The following is a 27,613-nucleotide window of genomic DNA, read 5'->3' as shown; positions in this document are numbered from 1 at the left end:
TTATTCCTTTGAAATACCTAAATTTACTTGTGCAAACCATATAGCCAGGCTATGTGAAATTGCTGCTTGTTTTTGGTAATGTTATTTTACTGGTATTACTCTCTTCTTAAGCCAAATCAATGCAGCAATTTTAAAAAAATCTGGCATCAGAACATGTAACCTTTAGTTGCGCTTCCATTCACAATCATGACAAAATTCAACAGGCTTTACTGACCATCGAATTTGTCCCATGGTCCTGTGCTTCAGTTTTCCCAGTATTAGTTGCACTGCTGGCTGACTCATAAGCTTTCTTAAAACTGTTCCTTTTGCAGGTGTCAGCTATAACGGCTGTCCTGTGCCTCCCCCACACCAAAGCCTGCATCCTATCCATCAGCGCCACATCACTGTGCCCACCAGCATCCCGCAGCAGCAGGTTTTTGCCCTGGCAGAACCCAAGCGGAAGCCATCCCTCTTCTGGCACACCTTCAACAAACTCACCCCCTTCAAAAAGTGAGAGGCCAAGGACCTGGGAAAGGCATCGGCATGGAGGGAGACTTTCTCCAGAGAAAGACCTTGGAGACACAATTAAGCTTGTTTGAGCTCAGTGAATCTCCGGTTGTGGAGGCGAAATCTTGGGCTCCCTTGAGCCAGAAATAGCACCTTTGTCCAGAAGAAGAAGGAAGTTCCTCAACACTGCTCTGAAGTCAATGTTGCCAGGTGCGAGCATTGCTGATGAAGAGCAATTTCCCTTCTGACAAAGACAACTTGCTGTTAGCCTGAAGCAGCAGCATTTGATCTCTGTTTTCTCAGTTATGTTGAAGTAGTGATGGAATCAGGCAGGTCATTGTAACATTTCATTTTTCTTAATCTTATATCGATGGCCAAATTTAGGATAGGGAGGACTTTTTCCGTAATAGTAGGTATATCAGGAAGGACTCTTAGGAGAGTTTTCTCCTTCTTTCTGGAGCACTGAGCAGAGATTGCCCATTAAAATCAGGTGGAGAGATACCATGTGATTAATCTGCTGTTGCAGAATTCAGTGGACCCCGATCCTTCCTGTCTTTTTCTATTAAATTGCCAAATGGCAGGAGAACATCCCGCAAGGCCTTACCATATTCCAGATTGGAACAGGGAAATTTTATTCTGTCATATAGAAACATGAACAGAGTGCAAAATGGACTGTAAAGATGCGTGCAGTTTTTGCACACAGGTGGAAACAAGAGGAGCCCAGGGTGTCTTGGTTTGCTTACTTTCAGTCGCAGCAATATACTGCATGCATGTATGCTCTTCAGTGTAGAGCTTTTATATCACTTTTTGTGCACTTCTTAGCCTGGGAGATACTTCTTTGTATTTCCAATATGCTTTTTTCTCTGTGTAAAAAGTATTTTTTTATTTTTTAACAGAGATCATGTGAATGTACAAAGTCAGTTGAGACAGTATGTGCTGACTGCTTGCTATGTTACATAGTTCTCACTCTTCATATATCATGACTTAGAAAATGGATTAATGGTAATGTAAATATATTGAAGCCGTCTGGGATCCATGCTTCTTATACACAGTCAATTGACAATGGGTTTTAACCAATTATTTCTTCACAAAGAAAGAGAAACCCTTACTGAAAGAGACAAAGAAATTGTGTGGATCAGAGATGGATTTTTCTCAGAGTTGTCAGTCTGGCATTGCTGTGATTTGCCTATGACATGAAGCTGGTTTGGGAAAATAACTTTTAAAAAGCCACCAGGAAGAAACAGGATCTTGATTATTTGCAGCACTGATCATTTCTGCTTGATAACTCTCACTAAGGATGACAAAACTGTTGATAATATGGAAGGAAAGAAAGACTTCATATGTTTCAGAACTGATCTGTTACGAATGTCTTTACAATACCCTATGCTGCTGATTAGGGGCATTACCTGATGATAAGGATAGATCCAAGAGTATTCTTTGACAATGGACACAATCAGCGTTGTCACGAATCTGTAATATATGAAGAATAAACAAGGGGCTAGAAGCCAGGCATCTTAATAACAATGTAAAAAAGCCTTATTTTAAATATGTACTTGTTCCTACTACTTTGTTACCTCTATCTTTTTATTTATCGTCAGTGTTGTGAAGCCCACTAGTCACTAGATTTTGTGATCTGATAATTTTGTGGCAACTTCTGCAAAGCCTAGTTATGTAGTTTTGATTTTTAATCTTTTGAGAACTGTACATTTCAAATGCCTTGTGTATATAGTGCAGCAATAATGCAAAGTCTGGTGATGCTCAGCTGAATTGTTCACTGCATAGTGAACTTCATTGCTTGTGCTTTCCCATAGCGATGGAAGATGAGGTGAAACTGTTAAGAACTGGAAATATGCACTGATATTTTCAATGATCCAGCTTAAAGAAAATGCACAGGAAAGTTAGTGAAAAAAAGCTGGCTGGGTTTTATTTTTCTTTTGATGTTTAAAACAAGCCATCTCCTTCTACATTTTTAAAAAATATAATTCTAAATGCTCAAATTAAACACAAGGAGCAGACTTCCAAATGCAGGCATGGATGCATGCCCTTCCCATTAAATGAGCAACCCTTCTGTGTTTCTTACATAACCATTTTCATGGGTACTTGGCATGTTCAGGCCTGCAAACGAAAGTGGTGTGGAAGTGGAGATAGTGTTTTTCATAATCATATTTTGAAAGATTTGTTCTAGATGCAAAAAATGCCTGAAGTTAGATTGCAGTGCTCACCCAGAAACTTTTGCAGCTGGACCTGAAGACATTATGAGATCCACACTTATTTACATATTTGTCTTTGCTAAAACCTACTTCCATCCAGGCTTTGGTTCTGTGCAGTGCTGCAAAAAGAAAAAGGAGATTTTTGGAGTATATCATCTGACATGTGTGTGCCCATGGAGGCTCTTCCCATGTAGTAGTGCTGGTGCCTTACCCCTAAAAATGAACAGAAATGTTTGCATACGGTTTTGGATGCAGCAGGTTTTTTTCTCAATAAGCAAATTTCAGAGAAAAAAAAAAAAAAAGGAAATGTTTCATGGTGCAGATTACTCAGGACAGTTTTACATATCGTACCCTACATAGAGATACTGGGTTTTTTTATATTCTTTGTGTCTTTCTTTGCAATCTGACCTTGCAACAGATTAAGATAAAATATAACAAGACAGGCCAAATTTAGACTACGCCATAATCTTTAAAACAAACTACAGTTAAATGAAAACGCAATTACATTATCCAACAATTAAAACAAATATTTATTTGGGGTTCAGCCTGACTTTAGAATCTGTGGGAAAAGGATTTCCAATTAAAATGTAAAAGTTTGTATTGTAGCAGCTCTTACCCTGATACTTCATGATTGAAAAGGTGTCATGGCAACATGTGTTCTTTTCCTCTCACTTTCTCATGCTCTAAGTTACTATAAAAAGTTTAGGGCAACTATTAAGCACATTTGTGCCTCGTTTAGATAAAGCAGAGCCAGAGCCTTCCCCATGGCCTGCTGAGCAGATAACCTCAGACTTCATGCATGAGATGCACAGTAAAATATAGTTGTCCTCAAGTGTGTTCCCACTGAGTTAGGATAACGCCAAACCATAATTGCATCTAACTCAGAGCATTTGATGTATAAAAGAATAAGATTGTTTTACAAGTGGCTTTTGCCATGCTAAATTTCACATTGAGTTTTAGTGGTCAGTGTAATAAGGGAGCTCAAAGACAGACTACTCAAATGTTCCACATTTTAGTTGTCTTTTGAAAGTAATTATAACAGAATTTTGGAGCCAAAGGTCTTTAGCCATAACACAGTACCTTTCTTTGACTGCCTTTCTGCTTTTTTTTCTATATATATGTGGCATTTGTATGAAGGAGATGCCTTCTGAACCATCTCTAATTTAAAACTATTTGTTGTAAATACTAGGGATGACTTGCATATATATTTTATTTTGACAAGTGTTTTGTAACATTTTATCTTGCGTCCATTGCTTTGTGCATCTTACCATCTGTGTGCTGTTACACGTTGTAAATGAAGTGTCCTGGCTACAGAGCAGATGAATTGGCTGTTGACAGCTGAATTACAATGTATAGGACTGCAGTAGCTTGATGTGCATTTGTTCTGAAGTAATTGCATTACAAAGTTTATTTACTCTTGGAACACTGTTTGTCAAATGAATCTATTTTCTGGAAATAAGTACACACTTACATTCCCATTATTTTTCTCTTACTGTACATGTTTGAATTAAATAATGTACAAAGCTGAAGTTCCTCAGCTGTGTCTTATAAAATTTTACTGTGCAGTTTTAAAAATATTGTGGTGGTTTTTTGATTGTCTACAAAATCTCTTAACTGTCATATTTATTTTATTATTTTTTAAGCAAAAAAGTCACACCCTCCACTTCTGGTTTTCCAGTAACAGTACTTCCCAGTACAAGTTCATTTTAACAGGCCTACTAAACCTGATTCTGGGGTTGAAGTCTTCGTCATTCAGGCAAAACCCATCCTTGTTACTGTCCCAGCCATATGCATCTGTGGTCACTGTGCTTTACCTTGTCCTGGCAGACAGCTCCCACAGCACCCCTGGGAAATAAATGGAAACATAGCTTCTGTATTAATGAAGCTCCTGCTAACAGAGGACAGTGATTTAAGTACTGTGGTTTGGGTGAGGAAGATTAAACTTTATTTTCTTTGGAACAAAAGCAAAACTTTTTGGAGGGATTCACCCAGAAGGCATGTTCTGCCAATGGGTGTGAAGAGGCTTACCTGCCTGCTTGTTGGAGCAATTGCCAACGGTGCTGGAGATTCTACTGCTCTGATTCAGGGAAGTTTTTCATTTCTTGTTATTTTGACGGAGCAGAGAACCACATCTGAAAGTTGTGTGTGTGTCATTCCTGCTCAAGGCTGCATCAAATTTAGGTATCCCTGAGACACATTAGCTTTAATAACATATTTTGCTGAAAACTTCTCATCAAAAACACTTTGGTGAGTTCAAATGCTGGCAGATTACTTGGGTTTGCCAGCTCCTTCCCCCTCTTTCCAATGTCCTTATCTCTGTCTCTTGGTTCACCTCAAAGCTGAGAGTTTCCCAGGCCTCCCAAGTGCACTTTGTGAGGTCAATCAGATTGCTGAAAACCATCCCTTGAGCAAGTGCTGGAGTGTGGCATTCTGATCAACAGGCTTCCTCAGGAGCCTGAAATGCATCTGGCCATGGTGAGCTCGTTTGTGTGTTTTATTTCATTCTTTCTCATTCAGGCCCAATCCTGCAGATCATTCCATGCCACCAGGTTTTAAGTTCCTGGAGAGCTGATCTATCAGGTGGAGCTTTTAGTGCAGAAATAGAAATAGGACTGCTTGTCTCTTTGTCTCTCTCTCTTTTTTTTTTCAGTTTGGTGTTGTTTTTAGAGGCTACATGATAGTAACAAAGATAAGAATTGAAGCTTTTCTATGTTACAGTATCAAAACCGCATATCGTGTAGTCTGTAAGAAAAGTACACAAACATTTAGTGTGTTTCTGAATATTTTTCCAAACTCAGTTATTCTAACTAAGTGGAAAACATGTAATTGTGAGAATGTGTCAAAACTATAAACTGTCAGCACAACTGTTTGGCATTTTTAAAATCTTAGGTCTGTGTTAGGCTTAGTTCACTGCAGTCAGGACTGACTGGTTTTCCAGGTGAATATCTAGGGCTGGGACATCGCATACTGCCACTATTAGATATCTAGGCTCTGGTTTCAAAAAGAGGTGTGTGTATGTTTGTATACATACGTATTTACATACATCCTCACTCTCCCAAACTCCCCCTCCCCTTATAAGCTCCATATGGCATCCCCAGATAATGTCTCTGCTGGCCACATACCGCGGTTGCACCAGACAAGTGACCTACACCCATCACACCCTCCCTCTGTTTATGTTACAGCTTATATTTCTGTTGTGCAACTTGTCTGGGGGGAAGGCAACACCTGGGAAAGGTTTTACCTGAGTCATTTTAATATTTCAAGCATTCAGCATGAGCCATCAGCAATGGCAGACAAACCACTCTGCAGGCAAGTGAAGGCTGGAAGTTGCCTGCATCACCAGAGCCTGGTGTCAGCAAAGTCCAGGAGGACAAACTGAGAGGGCAGAGGTCAGCAGAGCAAGGAGATCCACTGCCCTTCATGGGCTGAGTTGCACTCTGAAGAGAAACACAAGATGGTGGACTAATAGGATTTATTGACTCTCTCAGCAATTTTTGGAAAGCTGAAACTGCTTCAGGAAGAAGGAGGAGCTCCAGGTGCTCCTGAGGGAATGTGCTGGCAGAACCAGGCACAAGCCAAATTCCTCCTTGTTTCTGGCACATTAGAAATGAGAAGGCAGAAGGCCCAATATATACCCTGAAATGAACTGTCAGCAGGAGAGTCACTAGGCACAGTTAACCTTGGCCTCTACCTATGAGCATCCACCAGACTTCAGAGATGCCGACTCATGAAGGACTGAAAAAGTATTTAGAAGGTGTTCAGCTAATAAGGTTGGGTACATCTTCTTTTATTAATCATCCATCTCATTGTTGCCATATGAAGCTCCTAACAAAGGTAATTAGTATTGCAATCAAACTAAAAAAAAAAAAAAAACAAACAACAAACCACATCTCCTGACATTCAGTTGCAACATTTTTAAAGAACAAATGACAAAGTGGTATAATTATTTCCAAAGCATTGTTTTGTGATGAGACAGGGCACACTAAAAAGCAGCTGATGGTAATGTGTCTCTCTAAGGCCATTCCTACAGCACTTCTCTTGTTTCTCTGCTAAAAAAACATTAAACTGGACTAACTGCAGAGTCCATCAAGGCAGATCCAACTAATGAATTATGTCATTCTCACCTCAGGATTGGGACAGACAGACCTTGACTGTTGAACTTGTGAAATTCACAGCCTCTTTTGGGCCAGTATAAGGGTTCTGCTGCCCCAGGAGCCCCTGCTGGTGCCAGTGCCGTGACCCCAGGAGCCACCAGCTCTCAGTGCTGTCCCACAGAGCCATCAGCTCTCCCAGCATGCTGCAGCCAGGAAGGTTCATCAATTGATTCAGATTTTCTGCATGGCAGGACAGATCACTGAGGGTGCAGCCCTAATCTGGCAGGGCGGGCTATTTTTTAATGACTCAAACTTTTGAGGTGTGAGAAGAGGCCAAGGCTGAGCAACCCTAGAAAATTTCACATGGTGTCTAACGGGTAAAGAGAAAAGGATTGTTTGTCGTGGCTCTCATTTCTTCATCTCAATTAGCAGAGCAGCGAGGCTAATTTGGCAACAGAAGTTCATGCAAGGACAGCAGCTAATTGCTGCACATTGTCCTTTCTTTTCTTCAGAGCACGGTAGACATAGCGTCCCAGATAAAAACCAGGGCACCATAACTCTTGCAATATGTTTTTATTACCACAGGGTGGTGGTGAAGACCTTAGCGAAAACTATTCACTGCTCAGCTGTGCTGAGGGTGGATTATTTGATATGTAGACCGTACATGTCGTATCTTTGCAGTGTGGGAAGCCCCTCAGACACAGTCACTTGCACCAACAGGGTGAATTAAGGCCGCGTTCTATAAAACATTAACTCCTGTCACTATTGGTTTTATACTTCACTGTTCATGATCAGCGTTAAGGAGTTGATGATACGCTCCGTTGCTTTACTTCCCCTAGTACTCAAACAGCAGCAGTTTCAGTAGTTTCAAGACACAGTTAAGTATCAAGTTATGGCTTCTTCAAATTTAGGTACCAGTAAGAAATTTAGCAGCACAATAGCTCTGACCAGTCCTTGAATGGCTAGACGGGGAGGCTAATTACACATGAGAAGCTCTCTTTGTCATTCAATTCATTTACTTCAATTTAACCTTGTTACTTCTTTTCCATAATCACCTAATATACGTAGTGCCCTATTCACAACGTTATTTTTAATTTCTCTAGTCTTTTTGTCCCTATTTCCATTACAAATTGCTTGATACAGAGGTTAACTTTATTACATGTTTTTGCAGCACAATAATGGTATAAGATGTGCCTTCCGTCCTACAAACAAACCAAGCTGTCAAAGGCTAATATTTGTGCAATACATTTTTATAATGAAACAGGCAAATCAAAGCCTTATTAATCCATTTTAACAATTGTCTTTCATGTAACAGTGGCAAAAGCCCAAGTACAGAGCACTTCAACCTTAGTATTAGAACAAACAGAAAGATTCCAGTTTAAACCTGTTTTAATTATTGAACAGCTCTCAAATTTAAATCACTGACCTTTGAGAATTTAGTGACCAAACAAGTGCTTGTCCTCAAGGCACATATTTGGATCTTGCATTAATTTACAGGAAGCATTTACACTCTGGTTAAAGATGCCCAAGAACACTGCAAGTACAGAGTGAATGAGGTAAGACCAGAGATCCTATACCTGTGATGACGGTTGTGATGATGATGATGATATTGATGTTGTCAGCTTGTGGAGAGGGATGCATGTATGGGGACCAGGCTGTCTGTTCCTTAAGCAAGAAACACTCCCTTAGACAATGGGGAATGGAGTTTTCTGTCAGTGAACAAGGACTGTCAGACTTCTCCGTGGGGTGCATCATATCCTGTCAATGTCAGACAGAGCCCTTCTTCCTTTTGCACTCCTGTGGAGTTGTTTGACTAAGGCAAAAAAATGTTTTTATGGCTCAGAAGTAGCAAATGTTTGATCTATTTTCAACTTCCTTTAGTGTTAACCAGCAGCAGCAGACACAGCAGAATTTTGCTGGTGGTGATCAAACGTCTTTCTGTAGACCACTGGCAAGGGCACCATAAATCACATCTCCAATAACTGTTGTAAATTGGCAACTTTTCTGAAGTCATAATTAAAAGATTAAGGAAGATGCCCCAAATATAAGGTCTTCCCCTAGAAATTATTTTAAAAGAGTATTTAGATTGAATATTGCTGACAGGGTTCAATTATTCTTATTAAGAACATACTAGTCTCTCTCTATATGGTATTTGTGTGCAATGCTTCATAAACTTGCGACATGGTAAAGGGATTAAACAGAGGATTATTTAGTCAATGCTAGTTAATATTTCAAAAGGAATATTGATCTTAGTATTAACTTCTCACTAATGCAAGAACCAATTCAAAAGCCAATTATGTAAAGTTTATTCATTCCGACTATCATTTTTCCTGTATAAGTACTTAACCCATATAGCCCAAGCTTCTGTGCATTAGACGTTTATGAATATTAATTCCAAATAAAATGGGCATTAATTTTGTTGCTGTTTGATTTTTATTTCTCCATCTAATCTCGTCCTGTTAATTGCTATTACACTTGCTTAAACCAGATGTGTCCAGAATTAATATTAATGTATTTCAGTGGACATCTATTAAAAGCCTTAACATAGAAGGGACTCTCTAATGACAGGATAAATATAGGATGGACTTTAATAAGCATTGTCACATGAGCAGGAAGAACCAGACTAAAGACCTTTTTTAGCCAAAAAACTCTCATGCTTGATCCCTCACATATTTGCTCTCATCTTACCCTGCTCCAGCTCTGACTCTCTCAGAGGCTGACGAACTTATTAACCTGGTAGATGACTAACTCCAATTTAAAAAAAAAAAAAAAAGGAGAAAAAGGGAAAAAGAAAAAAACCGGCTTTGTGAAGAGTGAATGAGTTGGAATTGCTGTAGCAGCACCAGAGCCAGCTTCTGGGAGACAAGAGGCACAACTGCAGTCATGAGCAGGCACTGGGAGAAATGTGAATGGAGAAGTGGACATTAAGATCTCTGCTTCTTCTTGGTTATGAACTATGTGACTGGTGCAATTATACTCTTTTCCCTTAAGAAGCTGTTAGATAGATACTGGCTTACTGATGGCCGACATTATCCAGTCAAAGGCTGGAGATCAGGAAGATGAAAGGTCCGCTTACAGGCTCCAAATGCATAGGGTGCCATTTCATAGGAAGTCCTTGAGCTGGGAGACATAGACAGGCTTCTGCTTGGATCTGAAACACAACAGTGGCCATGAAATAGCTCCTCTTTGGGCACTGTTCTGGCCAGAGGAGTTTACAAAGCAATTTCTGAACAAGAATGCCTGTATGTTATATAAGATAAACTACAGCTCAAATAAACAGGACATTGTATGAATCATTGGTCCTACCTGAATCACCCCTCAAGACAAAATTGTGACTGTCCATTTGGGCTTAGGACAGCAATAACATTACTAGTGCACTTCCTTGTAGGCTTCCCAGATGTTGGGGTTTCAAGGTTTTGGTCAGACTAAGTCAGATCAATGGAAGTTCTTTGGCATACAGCTGCTGCAGCTGTATATTCCTTGCTGGGAATAAAAAAAAATAATAAAATGAATATGATAATTTTTTGCTTGAGTTGCCTTTCCATTCCGATCTAGAAATCCAGGTTAAGTTCAAGTGAATCCATGAAATCTGGACTTTGTCAGTCTACTCATGGTTGAAATAGAACAGTGAGAAACTATGGGATGCACAGAGCTGTTGCTTGCTGGCTAGATCCTGAGGACATCAAGGGCAGCTCTAAACTTCTTGTGACTTTCAGCTGTACCCTCTTTGCAGAGGTACTTATTTCCATAAGTCACATTGCATAAGAAAAAACGAAACAGAACCTGATGCTCCAAACCACAGAGAATTAAGGAATAATTTAAGCTGTGTAGAGCTGAGTTAAAAGTCTCAACCATGTAATGAAGCAATGGCTGATATTCCCATTAAATTATTGTTTGAAACAGCACTTAGTAGTCTCCAGGATTGTACTTAATGTTATATAGAGACCTGTAAATAAAACAAAACAAAAACAACAGACATGGTGAAAATCCATTTCCTCTTTTTCCTCCTTCCTCTACCCTACATCCCCTCCTTGAGCTCACAAGATAAATATGGAAAAATAGATAATCACGTAGGCAGATTTAACTTTTCTTTCTTATATCTTTCAGACAAAATCATATAACCTATCTAAAGAATGAAAAGCTGGATTATACTGCTGGCTATTGTAGTCAGCACAGCAGAAACACAAACCCAGGATGTCTGTACCCAAGGGTATCCTGGCATGCCTGGTAATCCTGGGCACAATGGCATACCTGGTCGGGATGGACGTGATGGTTCAAAAGGTGACAAGGGCGATACAGGTACTATGTTCAGAATTAATTATTTAATGTATCAAATTCAATGCCATTAGTTTCCGAAGTTGTCTGTAGTCAATCCGCATTAACAGTATTATTCTCCCTAGCCTTCAGACATTTTTCATTTGCTTGTTTGAAGAAGGAAATATAAAGAAAGACCTAATAATGAAAGCAAGATAGCTAATACTATTGAGAAGTCAGGTCTGTGAGATAAAAACAAAAGAAGAAAGACTTTCCCTTCTATTGTGGGAATATTTTTATGTCTGTTTGAAAATTCTAAAGCCTGTAAACCTGCTCCTGCACCTCTAAAATAGAGACTATGTTTCTGCAAATAACTTCAAGCCCAGGGAAAGAAAAAACAAACAAACACACACACACAAACAGAAAACAAACAACAGATATGTTTGGTGTAATACACAGTGTGCAGTGGTAAGAACAGTTCTCTTACTTATTTGAAGTCTACAGCTGTAGAATTTGCTTCTGAGTGTATCTACCTGCTGTAACTCAAGAGCCACTGGAGTGGAGGAATGGAGACTACTGAAAAACAGTCAGGAACAAGGCTACTCTTTATATTAGCATTTAGCCAGGCCTGCAAGAGGAAGGATTAGATGGTTCAGCCCAAGTTTAATGAATTGTTTAATGAAGATCTGCTTTTCTCTTCTGTACCAGGTGAAGCAGGACTTCCTGGCAGTCCAGGGAAAGATGGTGCAAATGGAGAGAAAGGCGAGAAAGGTCAGAGAAGATGCATTTAGATTTATTATTTGTCTATCAACTGCTACCCTTGTGTTTGTGAGCCCTGGATGTGCTACACATTCTAGCTGTAGTGAAAGTACCATCAATTTTTAAAAATCCTTCTCCAGAAGTAATAGAGGCTGCATATGTATGCTGAAAATTACAAGAATTTGTCGCCTCCAATTATCCTACTGCCTCTGATGGACTACAACTTGTTCCCTCAGCCTGTCACCCTACCTTTCCCATCTCTGATCCTCTTGTCAACTGCTAAGGAAGACATCACATCTGCAGCTACCTCTTGTGCATCCTTACAATAATTGTACATAGACAATGTATATATCCAAAATCATGGAAGTCTGCCAAATACACTGTGTCTAGGTTCTCCAAATTCCTTACGGTGGTCCTGAAAAGTAACACATGGTATACGCATTGCACAGGAGCAATGACAAGGTGCTCTACACCCCTCAGACTTTTCTCCAGTCTATTAGAAGTGACCCCGGTCCTAGAAGGCACATGACACACGAGGCCGCAAATATTGTTTAAAATTACCCAAGCTGCCTTTTCTTCCTGTGTCCTTGTCCTGATCGACCTGCACTGCTTTTCTCAGAGGCTCACTGTAGAATGTTGCCTATTTTCAGTTAATTGCTGCTGTTAAATAATCTCAATTGTGAATTGAGAAAAGAAAACTGTAAATATAGTGTTATTCCTAACATCAGAAATCAGAGGCTTTTATGTAGAAATTATCAGCTTCTTTCCCTGACTGATAGAATGTATGATCATCATGGCTTATTTTGTCTGTCAACTGCTTATGTGCCCTTCACATCATGAGACCTTCATCTTCAAACCCTTGTGCATCAGTCAGAGGATTTTCAAAGGCTTTGAGCTTCAGTCCAAGACTGGATGAAGGATAAATGGAGCATGGGGTAACAAATCACAAGGACAAAAAGCCTTTAGTTGCACTTCAGCAGCAATCTAGGTAACCCAAGTAAAGTTCTATCATGTAGAAATTATGGAAAAACACAGCAAGCAAGTTCTGGGTGTTGTTCAAATAGAACCTTCTTCTGATTAAACTCCAAACCATCTCCACCATTTTGTATATCAAAGGCTGAAAACAAGCATCTGGACAGATGCCACTTGTGCCTGAAATGATGTGAGCTGTCAGTTCTACCATCAGCATGTAGACAAATCACATCTTCGTTTCTTTGAGCTTATTCTTGCTGCTCTCAGCTTGGGCAACTGTTTTCTAACACACGATCAGGTTCTGTAGATGTTATGCTTATCCTGAACTTGAATGTATGAGGGATTATATATATACAGTGAGCACAGTATGTACAATGGTGACATACACCTACACATACTTGTCTTTGTGCTGAAACTGGTGTTGTGCCCCCCTAATCCAATTGAAGATCACAAGAAAGTGTATTATTTTTCTTTCCCCATTTAGGAGCCAATGGGACTGTTGAAGAGAAGGGCAACAAAGGAGATAAAGGAGAAAGAGGACCACCTGGGAAACTGGGACCAAAAGGTGTTATAGGATCAGTGGGTTACAAAGGTCAGAAGGGAGAGCTGGGACTGCAAGGACAAAAGGGGTTAAAAGGAGACATTGGGCCCATAGGTCCAAAAGGGACAAAGGGTGAAATTGGCCATCCTGGAAGAGTTGGTTTCCCAGGGCCAATTGGCCCAACTGGTAATCCAGGTCCTAAAGGTAATACTGGAGATCTGGGACCACAAGGTAATCCAGGAGTTCAGGGGGAAAGAGGCTTGAAAGGTGACAGAGGGGATAAGGGGAACATAGGTGCCCCAGGAGTCCTTCCAAGGAGTGCTTTCAGTGTTGGCCTTACAATTGCCACCAAATTTCCCCCCCCGAATCGCCCGATCAAGTTTGACAAGGTTCTGTATAATAGTCTAAATGACTACAACCCAGCTACCGGCAAATTCACCTGCAAACACCCTGGTGTTTACTATTTCACCTACCACATCACTGTCTACTCAAGGAACGTCAGAGTAGCTCTAGTTAAAAATGGCATCAAGATGCTGCACACGGTGGACAGGTACCAGAGTGGAGAGGACCAGGCCTCAGGAGCCACCATCCTTGAGCTACAGCGGGGAGACGAGGTGTGGCTGCAGGCTCACCAAGGAGAGACTTTCAACGGGCTGTTTGCAGATGCTGATGATGACACCACCTTCACTGGCTTTCTCCTGTTCAGCACCTCTGACCTGCTGGAGCCGCTGCCACCACCCACTGCGTAACTTCATGTTATCCATGGATGCTGTACATCTGTGTCCCTCAGCACTCCCTAATAAAGCTGTAATCTGCTGGCCAGTTTCTACGGGATTCAACGGAGAACAGAAACTACCCAGGGAGGCATGCTGAGGGCTGAAAGGGAGATGCAGGACTGTAGGGCAGGTTAGGACCAGCTGGATATTTCCCTATAAGTGGAGTAAAATTTTTTCTGACTCTTGTAGTCATCACAGTGGGAAGATGTAGGATCACACTGTCTGTATGTGTAGGAAACCAGGTCTTATTATGCACACAACTGCTCATTTGCACAACTTACTGTGCTGAAGCTTTCATGACCAGCTGCTAAAACACAGCTCAGGGCTTCAGAGACATAGTCAGAAGAGTTAAATTCAACCACCTTCTTGTCCCAGCCACAAGATATCAAGGGTTTATCCATTAAACTGGCCTAATCTACTGTTGTCAGCTTTGTTTTTTAGAACTCGAAATGGTAAAAAGTTCCTAATATGCATAAACCGTCTTTATGGCTGCAGCTGCTGTACAGTTGGTTTCAGGAATGGCTGCTGCACAAGAGAGGACAACTCCAAAGTGTCTACAGTGCTGGGTTTGACACATCACTGGTTTCATGACTTACTGTCGCTATACAGGGCTCATGCACCAGTTCCGTATGACAAATGTTTTAAAAGAACGTGGGCTGAAAGAAAAGATAACATTTCAAGTTCTGGAATTACAACATGTGGCTCATGGCTGTCTTTTGTAAACATTAAGCAGCAGTCACTTCCACTTTATATCTTTCTAGGTGGCATGTGTAAGATGGACTTGAAACTCGGTTAGTTTGCACCCAACCATTTCAAAATAATTTTTAAACTTGGAATTAGCATAATTTGATACCCCCACAGGGGCTGCTTATGAGTTTTGTTGCACCTAGGTGGATTTTGCAGCTTTTAAGTATGGTTCTTTGCTCTGTATAGCTGAAGGTCTGAAATAAGAGCGAAAGAGGAAGTGCCATGTTGGCACATTCTGTGATGTGGGCAGATACTCACTGTTGGTGCAAAACTACAGCATAATGCTGCTGTACTTCAGAATTAGCAGTGAAAAGCAAAATCTCCCAAATGAAAGATAATTGACACTGAATCAGACAGACTGGAGAACCTATCAAGTGATATTTGCTGTGCCATAAAACTTTTAGAAATTTTCTTTTTTTTTTTTTTTCTCCCCTAAACCTCAAAAATACAACAACAGATGCTTCTAAGTCTTGCTCCCTCATCTCTTTTAGTGAATAAAGTGGAGATGCCAACTGACATGGCTCAGCATCATGAAATTTCGTGCAAATGCGACACAGGAGCAGGAGCACTAACTCCACACCGCCCTGAACGCTGCCGGGTGACACGGAAACGTGGACACGTCCCCACAGCTTTTGAACCCCGAGTGCAAATACCAGATGCAAACTGAACATGGCGAGCTGGGTTTCTTCAGGAAAAACGGCTGCACTCCTCGTGCCAGCTGAATCGCAGCGCGGGAGGGCTGGATTACAGAAGAGAGGGTTTTGCGACTTCAACTGGAAAACATGTAGGAGACACTTTAGTCGGCGGAAGATGCTCCTGTCCCCGCGGGCTCTCGCAGACTCCCGCACTGCTGCGGCCGAGCGCGGCCACCCCGCTGGGCCCTTCCCTTTCCCACACAGCAGCGCCAGTTCGAGCCACGGCCGCCGGCGGAAGCGGCCTCCGCCCCGCAGCGGCCGGGGGGCGGAGCGCGGGGGGAGGGAAAGCGGCAGCCGGGCGGGCTGAGGGGAGCGGAAGGCGGGCAGCTCCGCCTCCCGCTGCGCTGGGCCCGCCGCCGCTCCTCCTTCTCCTCCTCCCTTCGGCCCGGACGCGCGGAGGTCGTGCCTAGCCCGGTGCGCCGGGCCTGGTGTCAGGCTCCACTCCGCCATGCTGGCCGGCTGCCGGCGGGCGCTGCCGCCGGCGCTGTGCCGGGCGCTGCGGGGCCGAGCGGCGGGGTCGGGCCGCCGGGCCGTCAGCACCAGCTGGTGCCCGGTGGGCGCCGCTTTCGATGCGAAGCAGCAGCCGCAGCAGCTGCGGGGCAGCGCGGCGGGCAGGGAGACGGTGAGCGGCGGGACGGGAAGGGCCTGCTGCGGGCGGGAGGCGGCCCTGGCCGCCGGCAGCCTTGGCTTGGCTTTGCTTGTGTGTAGTTTTTTATTTTTAAACCTTTAAGTCGCGGTGACGGGGACGGCTGGGCTGTTACCAGAGCGTTAGGTGGTAACATCTTTGTAAGGGTTTGTTTTGGTTCTGATGAACCAAAACATTCTGTCTTCTGGACACTCAAGTGTTTGAAAATCACAGCCTTGTTTATTGAGGCATTTACTTAGAACCTCAATAGAGACCATGTATTTATATATATACATTACCCTTTCCACTCCCAGCTCTTACCTACCCGTGTCTCTTTTTAATCTGTCCATGTCTGGCAGTGCTTCAGAATCAGTGAGACTGCTGACATCCTCTTGCGTGGATATTGTGCCTGACATTCAGTTGCTTGTGGCAGAAAGTATTTGTTTGCTGGGTCAGTGACACTCAGGCTTTTTGATTTATTTCTTTTTAGGGTGAGTCAAGTAGGTTTGTTAATGAGAGTCCTGGGAATCAGAACAAATTCCTGGACAGCATGTGTACTTTAAATGGCCCAGTGCAAGCAGAATACTTAAACCTCTAAAATCCAGGTGCTAGTCTGCTGACTCCGCTATTCATGCCATGGTGCCAAGGCTGATGAAGCTGTTGAACTCCGCGATTGAGTGATTTATAGAATCATAGAATAGTTTGGGTTGGAAGGGACCTTCACAGGTTATCTAGTCCAACCCCCCTGCAATGAGCAGGGACATCTTCAACTAGATCAGGTTGCTCAGAGCCCTGTCCAACCTGGCCTTGAATGTCTCCAGGGATGGGGCATCTACCACCTCTCTGACCAGCGTGTTCCAGTGTTTTACTACCAAGCTTTTAATTTAAAACCATTGCCCCTTGTCCTGGCGTAACAACCCCTGTTAAAAAGTCTGTTGCCATCTTTCTTGTAGGCCCATTTTAAGCACCGAAAGGCCGCAATAAGGTCTCCCTGGAACCTTCTCTTCTCCAGGCTGAATAACCCAGATTCTTTCAGCCTGTCCTCATAGCGGAGCTTTCCAGACCTCTGGTCATTTTCATGGCCCTCCTCTGGCCCCTCTCCAACAGGTCCATGTCTTTCCTGTACTGAGGCTCCAGAGCTGGACACAGGACTCCAGGTGGGGTCTCACCAGAGCAGAGCAGAGGGGCAGAATCACCTCCCTGAACCTGCTGGCCATGCTGCTTTGATTCAGCCCAAGAAAGTATTTGCCTTCTGGGCTGCAAGCACACATTGCTGGCTCATGTCCAATCTTCCGTCCGCCAGTACCCCCAAGTCCTTCTCGGCAGGGCTGCTCTCAATCACTTCATCCCCCAAATTCAGTAAGAACAAACTTGACTTCGTTATAATCCAGCACTTGTCTGGGAAATTCTTCTGGCTGTCCTGCCTATGTGTGTACACTGATGTAAGTCTTGTTTCGGGAATTAATCCAGTTATGCTTTTGCTTGGTTTGGGGAATGAGTTCTGGATTTGCTTGGTCCACAAAGAGGTTGTAGAGTTCTTTGGGAATAGAGATGCGTATTTCAGGCTTGCAAAAACACTGTGACAGGTAAAGTGTAAATGCAGAGACCAAGCAAAGAGAAGAATGGTTCAGCCTTGAAACCACATTAAAGAACACAGAGACATGCACCAGGCTTTGTTTTTTTGTAATTTTTAAATTTTTATGTCAAACCTGGTGTCATATTGAAGAAGAGCTCCATGGCTAATTTATGTCTAAGAGAAGATACCTCCTGTTCACAGAGGACTATATGTGCAGGAGGAGCTCTTTGGGGAGAGTGAATGGTGATGTCAGGCAGCAGGACCTCTCTGGGACATTGCAGAACTCTGTATCAGCTGGCTGAGGACCTGAGTGATGGAGCAGTCCTGTGTCTCTTACACAGTTAGCGTTATTGAAGGGTGGTGTGATACCTGTGTATTTGTGTTTGTGTCCATGTGTTTATATACATGGGTATATATATATATAAATGTCTTCTTCAGTGTTCATTTTAGTCCAGTTCCTGTTCCCAGATAATATACTAAAACATGGGAAGTGTCAGAAAGGGTTTCTGTCTTAGGGTGGTCAGCTTACAGTAAGAGCATTACGAAAAAAAAAAATTAAAAAAGCAGTTTTAGCAACAGATAGTAGGAAAAAGCAACTTGGAATGTCCCAAATACCTTAGGACATGCTTTTGCTTTGGAATATATACTTTTACAGATAAACTGTTCATTTGCAGCTTTTAATTTTATTTGGATAAATGCTTGTAAGCTACATGCGGACCTGCAACTGACCACTATAACACGAAGAGTTTGCAGAAAGTGCATTGTAAAGAGACTGGCCTGCAGATTTTCAGATCCAGATGGTGATTTTCAGATGCTGAACTTGAATTTGGGGAGATGGATGTTTTGTGAAATTATGTATCTTGTACTGCCAGATGCTGTAGTTAGGAGGTTGCTCATGTTGCAGTTGGATGATTGCAAAGGGAGTGCATTGTTTGCAGATGCCGCATTTCTTAAATGAAATTTTATTCCTGTTTTAGGTCTTTATCATGGATCTTCTTTAGCAGGTAGCGTTAGCAATTTTGTTCGCTCTGCAATAAGGCCTCTAACTCTCTTCCACGAATGCAGAATGTAACTGCTGTTTGTGTCTGCCCTACCCAAGACACTGTGTTTATTCTGCCCTGTTGGACAGGGCCAGGCTTGATAAGAACTTAAGGAATAAAACTGTTCATACCATAATGTTCTGAGTTTTTGCTGATCGTTCCTTTTGAGATCTGGTTCCAGTATTTGAGGCTCATTTGGTAAGCGTGAGACTGCTGCCCCATTGCCTGCAATATGTTGATATCTGGGGCTGATGTCCAGCTCATTCACTGTTTTGACACTCCTCCGTAGTCCTCACATTGCCTGATAAGTCTCTTTTACTTCATAGGGATGATTTTTCCCTTATTTTAGAATGCAAACAGACTTCCTATGATTTGTCTGGTGCCTGTGCTTTGGAAGTGAGATAAAAAATGCTTTGAGAAAAGGATGGTGTAGGAGATTATGGAGTGGAAGAGAACAGTCCTGGGTAAAAGAACCTCAGTGAGGTTTTGGTCTGGGAAAGGAAGATGTTTACCTGTGATACCAGTGTCTGTGACTGATTTTCTGACTGTTCTCTCTACAAAGACACCCGTGTGGGACCGCTTTAGTGAAGTGCCACAATATACTAGCTAGGGGAATTCTGATAAAATTTTATGGTGATAATTCCATCCTCAAACAAAGAGGCAGAAATCAAGGAGTGTAATAGCGATACGTTTTCATTGTGTTCTGCACTGCAGGGTCTGTTTGGTGTTCCAGAACTGAGCTGTCCAGAAGGATTTCAAGAAGCACAGGACAAAGCATTGCAAGAATCAGAACAGCTGGTCCAGAAGGCATGTTCAACACCACCGGGGCCAGAGACAGTAATGATCTTTGATCAACTTTCAGATGCCTTGTGCAGAGTGGCAGACTTGGTAAGTTACTTTTTAAATTATTATTTGAAGCAAATTCTATTAGACTGCTCGAGTGAGCAAGCCTACACCGTGTTCCATTTTATGATTTTCTGCACTGCAGTAAACAGTAGATCAGCTCTGTGAAATTTTGCATTAAGACAGAAAATTAAATTTATTCAAAATTAATTACAAAGACTTTTACCGAATTATAGGTAGCTAAAAATCCTGCCAAACTGTCCAGTTAATTTTAAGACAGATGTAAAAATAGTATAAAGGCCACAACAAGAAAAATAACAGTGAAATTGAAGTGTATTTCTGCTGTAGTATTAATATATAAACTTTCCAGTGTCACTTACATTATGGAAAACAGGGGCTTGCTCTCAAAGTTAAAGCTGGGGTTGCAATATACATGATTTTAAGTCCCTAAAGTTTATAGGTGAAGGTCCATACAGATTAGAAGCAGTAGATGAAACTAAAAAGTATCACCTTTTATTCACAGAAGAAATAATGCAGTATTTCCTAGATTGCAATTTCTGTCATCCAGAGAATTAGACTACTTGGTCTGATATTCTGTATCACAAAATTTTAAGTTTAATGGAGCACTTCCTATTGCTCTGTAGAAACTGTTTGCCTGAAGTTTATCTTTTATTGAAGCATCACTCTTTGTTTGAAGTAAGCAGACCAAATCTTCATACTGAAATCAGTTCTTAATAAATGGGTCACTGATTTTTTTTACTTTGGTTTTCACATTTTAATTTCTCCGTGTGTTTTCAAATCTTCTGTCTTATTATTTTCTAGATTCAAGAGATCTTTTGTTCCAGGAATTTCTTCTTTTGAAAGTAGTTACATGCTCTGTTGAGTCACTAATTTTCCTTTTGTCTGTTCTATTTTATATAGACTATGCCTAATTCCTTTTAATCAATCAATATCTGACTAAAACACTGATGTCAGAACTCACTGGTCATAGTTTTATATCAGTTTGCTGAGTTAAAACTACCTCCTATACACTGCTTTCAGGTTTACATGTTCAAAGATGCAGAGCTTGCAGAGCTCTGTCTAGAAGCAATTTGGTGATTGTTCTCTGTTGGCAGGAATTTTGAGATCTGCCATTCAGCACCTATTCTGTCTATAGTTTAGAGGATTCTAAACGGGGCATTCTAAGAAGTAAAAATCTTACGTGTACAACATTTGTAAGGTTGCCTTTTCAATCAAACTGCAATCACGCTCTGAAGTCAAAAATGTTTCATGTGCTTTTTGTAAAATCATGCTGAATGTCTTTGGTGTATCCCCAGTCTTTAATTCTTTATCATTTCAATGCCGGAACCTCCCTGAATTCGTGTCAGCAGTCATGGAAGCTCCTAGCTCCCCAGCCTCCTTTTAGCATCCTTCTGGGCTTCCAAACTCCTTTACATATTTGGAGACTTACTAAAAACGTATATTTAATCTAGAGGAACTTATGGGTTTTCCCTTTAAGCGTATTTCTTCCTTCTGGGTAATGTTGTCAAAGCTTAACCTGATGATCTGTGCACAAGAGTAAAAAGGGTTTGAAAACAAACCCTCTACACGTATTTGGGAGTGTGCTTTCTTCTTACCTGTGAATTTTAGTTTTTCTTTTGTTATAACATTTGAATACACCGGAGTATCTCCGTAAGGACTCTAAGGTACACACCATACCAAAATGTTTTTAAGAAGTGTATGGATTAAATATATTGTTTGGAAAGACATGTTCATTTCCTGGCTTAATAGTTGCCAGCACAGTTTTCCAGTAAGCTTTATTTTTTTCAAAACAAAAAAGGGCAAATTCTGCAAATAGATTGCACAGAACTATAGAAATAAATGTTAATGTGAGTGGAACTACTTGAGTGCAACTTCATTTATAATTCAAGACTTTTTAATTTGTCTTTTTGCTTCACTGTTTTCTTACTATGTCAGGCTGATTTTGTGAAAATCGCCCACCCTGACTTTGCATTCAGAGAGGCTGCTGAAGAAGCTTGCAGGAACATTGGTACCGTGGTAGAAAAGTATGTTTTCTGCTTTTTTTTTTGTTTTTAATTTCCATATGCATCTTTAAAAATTACTGTATGATCATCTGTGAAAACAGCGATCAACAAAAAAATACTTAGAAAGGATTTGTATATTTGAACAAAGCATCAGTCTTACAGATATTTAAGGATTTGGCTTTGTTACAGTATCTAATGAAAGGTTATTCTGTTTTAGTTTAAATCTCTATTCTAAACAGTTTTTAACTGATGCCAAGAGATTCAAGTATTAGTGTCTGTTGCTCCTGCATGATTCTTTTACTCTGTATCTTTCCAGATTAAATACAGATGTTGAGCTATGTCAGAGTTTGCGACGTCTGCTAGCTGATGAAGTTGTTATGAGTTCCCTAGATCCGGAAACTAGGTATTTATTAATGCTTACAGATTCAGATTTGTCAATAGTATGTATTAATTCTTTATTGTGCTTATATTTTGTGTTTTGTTAAATTAATTAAACAACTGGGAAACATACTACATCTCTGTTACTAATTTATTAGTCACTACTAAATTATCTGCACAGGAGTTAGGGAGTTTCTAGTTCTGTAGTCTTGTAGGATGTCTGTATGACTGTAGAGCACAAGATATATTTAAGGCGAATTACTGAGATCTCAAAAAACAAAAATGAGAACTTAAGATTTTCTTCAATAAAGCCATTTTGATTAAAATCATGTGCTGTACTGCAGTGTATATATCAGTGGTTTTAGTAATGAAAGTAGGGAATAGACTGTATAACTTGATTTCAGTGTATAGAAACTTATTTATATCTTTCAAAATAGGATTATCAGTATATTTATTTAAAACTTCATGATTGCGGTAAAATATTTTATTCGCTGCTTATTCAGTTACAGTTTTGAATTATTTATTTGTTGGCATGGTTAGAGAAGTTTCATTTTTTGAGTATGTTTCTTCCTCCTTCTTTTTTCCCCACAATCAAGGATGCTAGATTTGAAGAGATGTTTTTCTGATCTGTTAGAATAAATGAAGTGTCAAATTAAAATGGTAATTTACAGAAAATGCTTAAACATTTAGATTAATGTAGTGGAATTATTTTGAAGGATATTTTGAATGCAGATGATTAAAATAACCACAAAGGAAAAATCCTATTTTGCTGAATAAACTGTTAAGAACCTAAACCATAGGCCATCTATGTCCATAATAACAATACTCATATAACTGTGTTGTTATTCTTCATGAAAGACGTCAAACCTAAATAACTATTAAGGGTAAAATCTGTTAAGAAATTATGCTTGCTATGAAATGATGCTGTTTTAACAAGGATTTACTGTATTTTTAGGCGAGTGGCAGAACTTTTTATGTTTGATTTTGAGATCAGTGGCATTCATTTGGATGAAGAAAAGGTAATTTTTGTCTAAAATATATGAACAGAAACTTACCTGACTACCAAAGACCAGATAATGAAACATGTGGGACATGAATCACATGATTCTGGGCCAGTTTGTACTCCAAGGTTCCCACTGTCCTCTGTGGGATCTTGTCCTCTCAGAAGTGGTTAATTTTGTCCATTTAAAATCAGTTCTAAATTGTGGTTTTTAATGTTGTTTTTGGTATTAGTTGGCTGCTCTTCCCTCATCATTCCTTTGTCTGCTCTGAAGAGTTATAGCCAAGACGTGGGGATCCTGCTTGCTTTGATTGCTGTCTGCATCTGATATTTAAAATCAGTGCTCAGCTGTCTGAACAAATTATTTGGGGGGGGGGGGGGAAACAGCACCCTGTTAATCAAGCAGAGTGTTTTAGAAGGGATCAGGTGTGTTTCCAGTCTCTGCTTTGATGCTCATGTAACCAGAAGGTGTAAATTTTGTGCACAGCTGAATGCCTGGGCATGATCTGAGTACCTCTCAGAGCTTTTACATGCCTTTGCAGTAGTTAGTGATGGATTTGCCAAAACCATCAGCTTTCACCATGCTTTGTGGTATGGATGCTCTGCTGGATGTCTGTTCATAGCTCACATCCCTGTATGAAGTTGATACCTTATTTATTTGAGTCATTCCCTCCATTAAGATCTGAACAAAGGCTCTTTTACCAGATTTATGTGGTAAAGTTACTCTGAATATCATGGTTGTGATGGTGTTTTGTGACCTGGAAGATGCCTCTAGAATATAGTTTTACAATTGTGTTGTACAAAGAACAACTCTGAAACTTGGACTTGGGTTTTATTTCTGTTTTGACTATTGATTCTACATTGCTTCATACCCTTTCAGTTACAATTTCACTTGCCCCTTATTTTTGCATGTTTTTATCTTCTTCCCTGTCAATTCCGCTTTTCTACTGTTACTTTTTGCTCCTTGTCATTGTTTCTTTTCATTTCTCATTTCAGACTTTAGAAGTACTTCACTATTGTAAATTGAAATTGACTTCTGCTACAAAGAATGTCTGCTTTTTAAAATAAAAATAAAAAGGTGTGTTTTAAAGAGTAAGAGTAGACTTAGGAAGATGGACCTGCAGGTTTTGTTGCTCTTTGGACTTCACAAATATTTATACCCTCAGCCTTTTCTTTTGAGCTATGAACCCACAGGCAATAGAGGGCATGCTCTACTAACGTGAGCAAGTTCACTGAAGCAAATCTTACAGTAAGGTTAAATGTGTGAAATACTGTAATGATGGTGGTAAAACCATAAATCACAAACTCCTCAGGGAAAGGTTGAAGTACCATAAATGCCTTGCAGTCTTCAGAAAATAATGCAACATGAACAGTAACAGAAGAACTGTAATTCTTTATTTCGGAATACTAGGAGGATTTATCCATTGCAGTGATGCTTTTTTTTCCCTCCTCTGTGTTTTATGTAGCAATCATATTAGGCATAGTTTTATAAATGCCTTCCAAGCAGCTAACAAAGCTTATGTAAATTCTAGATAAACTCTACTGCACATGTTCTTACTGCAGAAACAGGTATTTTCTTTTAAGTTTCAATCCTATATGAAATTACAGATCTGTACAAGCATCTGATCTTGTTGACTTCAGGCCTACATTAGGATTTTATTGGTGTTGTAGGTCTGATCTTAAATGTTGTATTTTCTGCTTCATTTCTGGAAAAGTCCATTAGGTTTTAGGAACTTTGAGTTCACTTGTGCTGTGTCTGAATATGTTGTGTATTTTGTACTTTATTTTTCTTACAGCGCAAAAAAGCAGTCCACCTCAACGTCAGGATATTGGATTTATGTAATGAATTTCTGACAGGAGCTCACCTTCCCAACAAGATTGACAAACATGTTTTACCAGAGCATATCCGGTATAATTTTACAGCTAAAGGCAATTACTTACAAGTTGCTGGTCTGCATGCTGATTGTCCTGATGATCTGGTGTGTATTCCCAGAGTTTGCTTTGGCATACTCTATAGCAAAAGCGCATAACAATTATTTTAATTGTTACTGAGGCAAATGCATGTAGTTTATGATGGTATGACTTAACAAGTAAGAACTGTTTTAGAACATAATAATCAATGGCAGCCTTGGCTGTAGCACCTGTGAAATAAAGGAGGTGAAGATCTGAATAGACTGAGGAAGAAGGGGCGCATAATACAGACTGGGGATTTCAGGCAAGCAGACTTCAGCTTATTCAGTAAACTGGGAGCTGCAATCATGTGGAATGCAGCTATGAAAGGTAAAGGAGCTCAAGAAAGCTGTCAGTTCTTGAAAGATAGTAGGATACTAAGATACTCGGTAGTGGCACATCCTGGTACTTAGAAAGCCAAGCAAACACAATCAGGAACCAGGCTTGGCAAGCAGGGAACTCATGATAAGGCTTCATCTCCAAAAGGCAGCAGACAGACAGGGGAAGAAGGTACGAGATACAAGCGAGGAATTTAGAAATATTGCCTGTACCTGTAGGGATAATGCCAGGAAGGCCAAAGCTCAACTGCCATTGAGACTTGCAAGGGACATCAAAAGCAACAAGAAGAGCATCTACAGCTGCATTCCTACTAAAAGGCTGGGCAAGGAAAAGGTGGGCTCAGTGCTGAGTTAGATAGGTGACTTAGTGGCAGCAGACACAGATAAGGCTGAGGTGTTGATAATTTTCTTTGCCTCAGTGTTTCCCAGTCTGTTCTCCCCACCCACTGTACTTAGTGAAAGGGTTTAAAGAGAAGTACAGCCAGCAGTAAGTGAGGATCCAGTTTGGAATTACTTGAGAGAATGCAACCTGTACAAATCCTTGGGACCAGATGCCTACATCCAAGGGTCCAGAGAGAACTGGCTATTGTCCTTGAAATGCTTTCTGTCTTCGATAAGCTGTGAAGATCAGGGAAGAACCCCAATGATTGGTGGAAATAATATGTTCCACTCACCTTCAGAAAGGCCTAAAAACCTACACTGGGGAACTACAGGCAACTTAGCATCACCTTGATCCCTAGGAAGATCAATGGAACAGTCCAAGTTAGGAGATACAGTTTAGATTGGTGGTGAACCAGACAGGTAAAAAACCTCATTTAATGATCAGCCTCAGAGAGTAGTGATTGAAGTGTTGTACTCTACTGGAAGGCTGGTAATGGGAGAAGTGTTGCAGTGGTCTGTCCCAGGACCTCTCCTGTTTAACATCTTTATCAATGACCTAGAGGAGGTGACAGAATGCTTGCCTACCAGATTTGCAGCTGGTACCAAATCTGGAGGAATAATTGAAGGGCAGGACTGACATTCAGAGTGACCTGGAAGCTGAGGGAATGATCCAAGAAGGACAAATGCAAAGTCCTACACCTGGAAAGGAAGAATTCCTGGTAATAGCACAGGCAGAGAGTGCCTGGCTGGCTGCGATCTGTGGGGAAGGCCCTGGGGGTTGGTGGGCAGGACACTGACCACGAGCTGACAGTGAACCTGGCAGCAAAGAAGGCCAACAGCATCCTTGGCTGCGTGAACAGGGGTAGAGCCAGTGACTGAGGGAAGAGATTGTAGCCCTTTACTTATCACTCTTTAGGAGTGACTTCAACAGAGGCCACCCAGATGGCCAGGAACTGGAGTGCTTGCTCTGTGAGAAGAGGCTGAGGGATGTGGGGTTGTTCACCCTGTAGCAGAGGTGGCTTTGGGGAACCCTGACAGCAGTCTGCCCATACCTGCAAGGATATAAAGAAGATAGAGCCAGGCTCTTCACAGTGATGCATGACAGGACAAGTGGCAGCAGGCACAAGTGGAAGTGAGAAATGCCAATTGAGAAGTTTTTTCCCCAGGCAGTAAAAAATAGAGGTCATGCTGCCTATCCATCTGTACGGAGTTTCAGGACCTGACTAGAAAAACCTTTGTGCAACTTCGCTCTTACCTCATAGTTGGCGTTGCTTTGTGCAGGAGATTGGATTAGAGACCTCCTGAGGTCCCATCCAACCTGAATTATCCTGAATGATCTTATTTTAGTTATTGCTAATGATGCTTTTCTTAAAAGAATTCATTTAGAATTTGTTTCTTAATTTAAAATTAATTTAGATTCTTTGAAATGTGACAGTGGTTCCTTAATCTTTTGGATATGACTCAAGGATCAGGAGTGAATTGCAACACTAAAATGTTCTGTTTTCACTTACTATATTGTTAAATAATCAAGTCGACTTTGAAATCTTGTTTGTCGTGAAAAAGAGAAAAGCCTACTGTGATAGAACCCAAGCGGTAACGTGTATTTTCTTACAGAAAATAAACATGAATTAAATTATGGCACTGATAGGACGCAAATAAAGGAATGATATTCATTACATGTCATCTATAAACAATTTTTGTCCTGAAAACAGCGTGATCTCTGGAACTGGTACTGAAACTATGAGTAATACATCAATTAAAGAATACAGTACTCTGAATCAGATCTTTGGAAATAATGTCATTTTGGTTGGAAGGGACCTCTGGAGCTTGTCAGTTTGAGTCTGATCCTGTTCAGAGCAGGATCAAGTAGATCAGGTTTCTCAGGGACACATCCAGTTGAATTCTCTGGACAGCCTGTTTGGCC

The 27,613-nt window shown here is 40.9% G+C and overlaps 3 protein-coding genes across 13 annotated transcripts in view; all 3 read left to right on the top strand.

Annotated features, from left to right (window-relative positions):
- SPATA13 (spermatogenesis associated 13) overlaps positions 1-4,271 on the top strand; it is a 153,660-nt gene extending 149,389 nt beyond the window's left edge. For all 10 annotated transcript variants that reach the window (XM_071804298.1, XM_071804272.1, XM_071804303.1 and 7 more), the window contains one exon: positions 312-4,271. In XM_071804298.1, the coding sequence (XP_071660399.1) occupies positions 312-493 (182 nt within the window). In that variant the 3' untranslated portion in view covers positions 494-4,271. The remainder of the gene's footprint in view (positions 1-311) is intronic.
- A 3,731-nt stretch (positions 4,272-8,002) lies between these two features.
- LOC136112079 (uncharacterized) lies at positions 8,003-14,497 on the top strand. The gene is made up of 4 exons (XM_065856556.2): positions 8,003-8,346; positions 10,898-11,089; positions 11,753-11,815; positions 13,260-14,497. The coding sequence occupies exons 2-4, from the start codon at positions 10,924-10,926 to the stop codon at positions 14,063-14,065; spliced, it is 1,035 nt and encodes a 344-aa protein (XP_065712628.1). The 5' UTR covers positions 8,003-8,346; positions 10,898-10,923; the 3' UTR covers positions 14,066-14,497.
- Positions 14,498-15,930: 1,433 nt separating this feature from the next.
- MIPEP (mitochondrial intermediate peptidase) overlaps positions 15,931-27,613 on the top strand; it is a 74,885-nt gene continuing 63,202 nt past the window's right edge. Inside the window, exons 1-6 of one of the 2 annotated variants that reach the window (XM_071804255.1) lie at positions 15,931-16,234; positions 19,490-19,663; positions 21,575-21,663; positions 21,959-22,045; positions 22,976-23,039; positions 24,817-24,999. In XM_071804255.1, the coding sequence (XP_071660356.1) occupies positions 15,983-16,234; positions 19,490-19,663; positions 21,575-21,663; positions 21,959-22,045; positions 22,976-23,039; positions 24,817-24,999 (849 nt within the window). In that variant the 5' untranslated portion in view covers positions 15,931-15,982. The remainder of the gene's footprint in view (positions 16,235-19,489; positions 19,664-21,574; positions 21,664-21,958; positions 22,046-22,975; positions 23,040-24,816; positions 25,000-27,613) is intronic. The other variant, XM_065830750.2, reaches the window with a different exon arrangement.

This window comes from Patagioenas fasciata, chromosome 1, assembly GCF_037038585.1.
Source record: "Patagioenas fasciata isolate bPatFas1 chromosome 1, bPatFas1.hap1, whole genome shotgun sequence".
Lineage (NCBI taxonomy): Eukaryota > Metazoa > Chordata > Aves > Columbiformes > Columbidae > Patagioenas > Patagioenas fasciata.
Note: the sequence above shows the minus strand (reverse complement) of the source record. Positions and strands in the feature narration are given on the sequence as shown.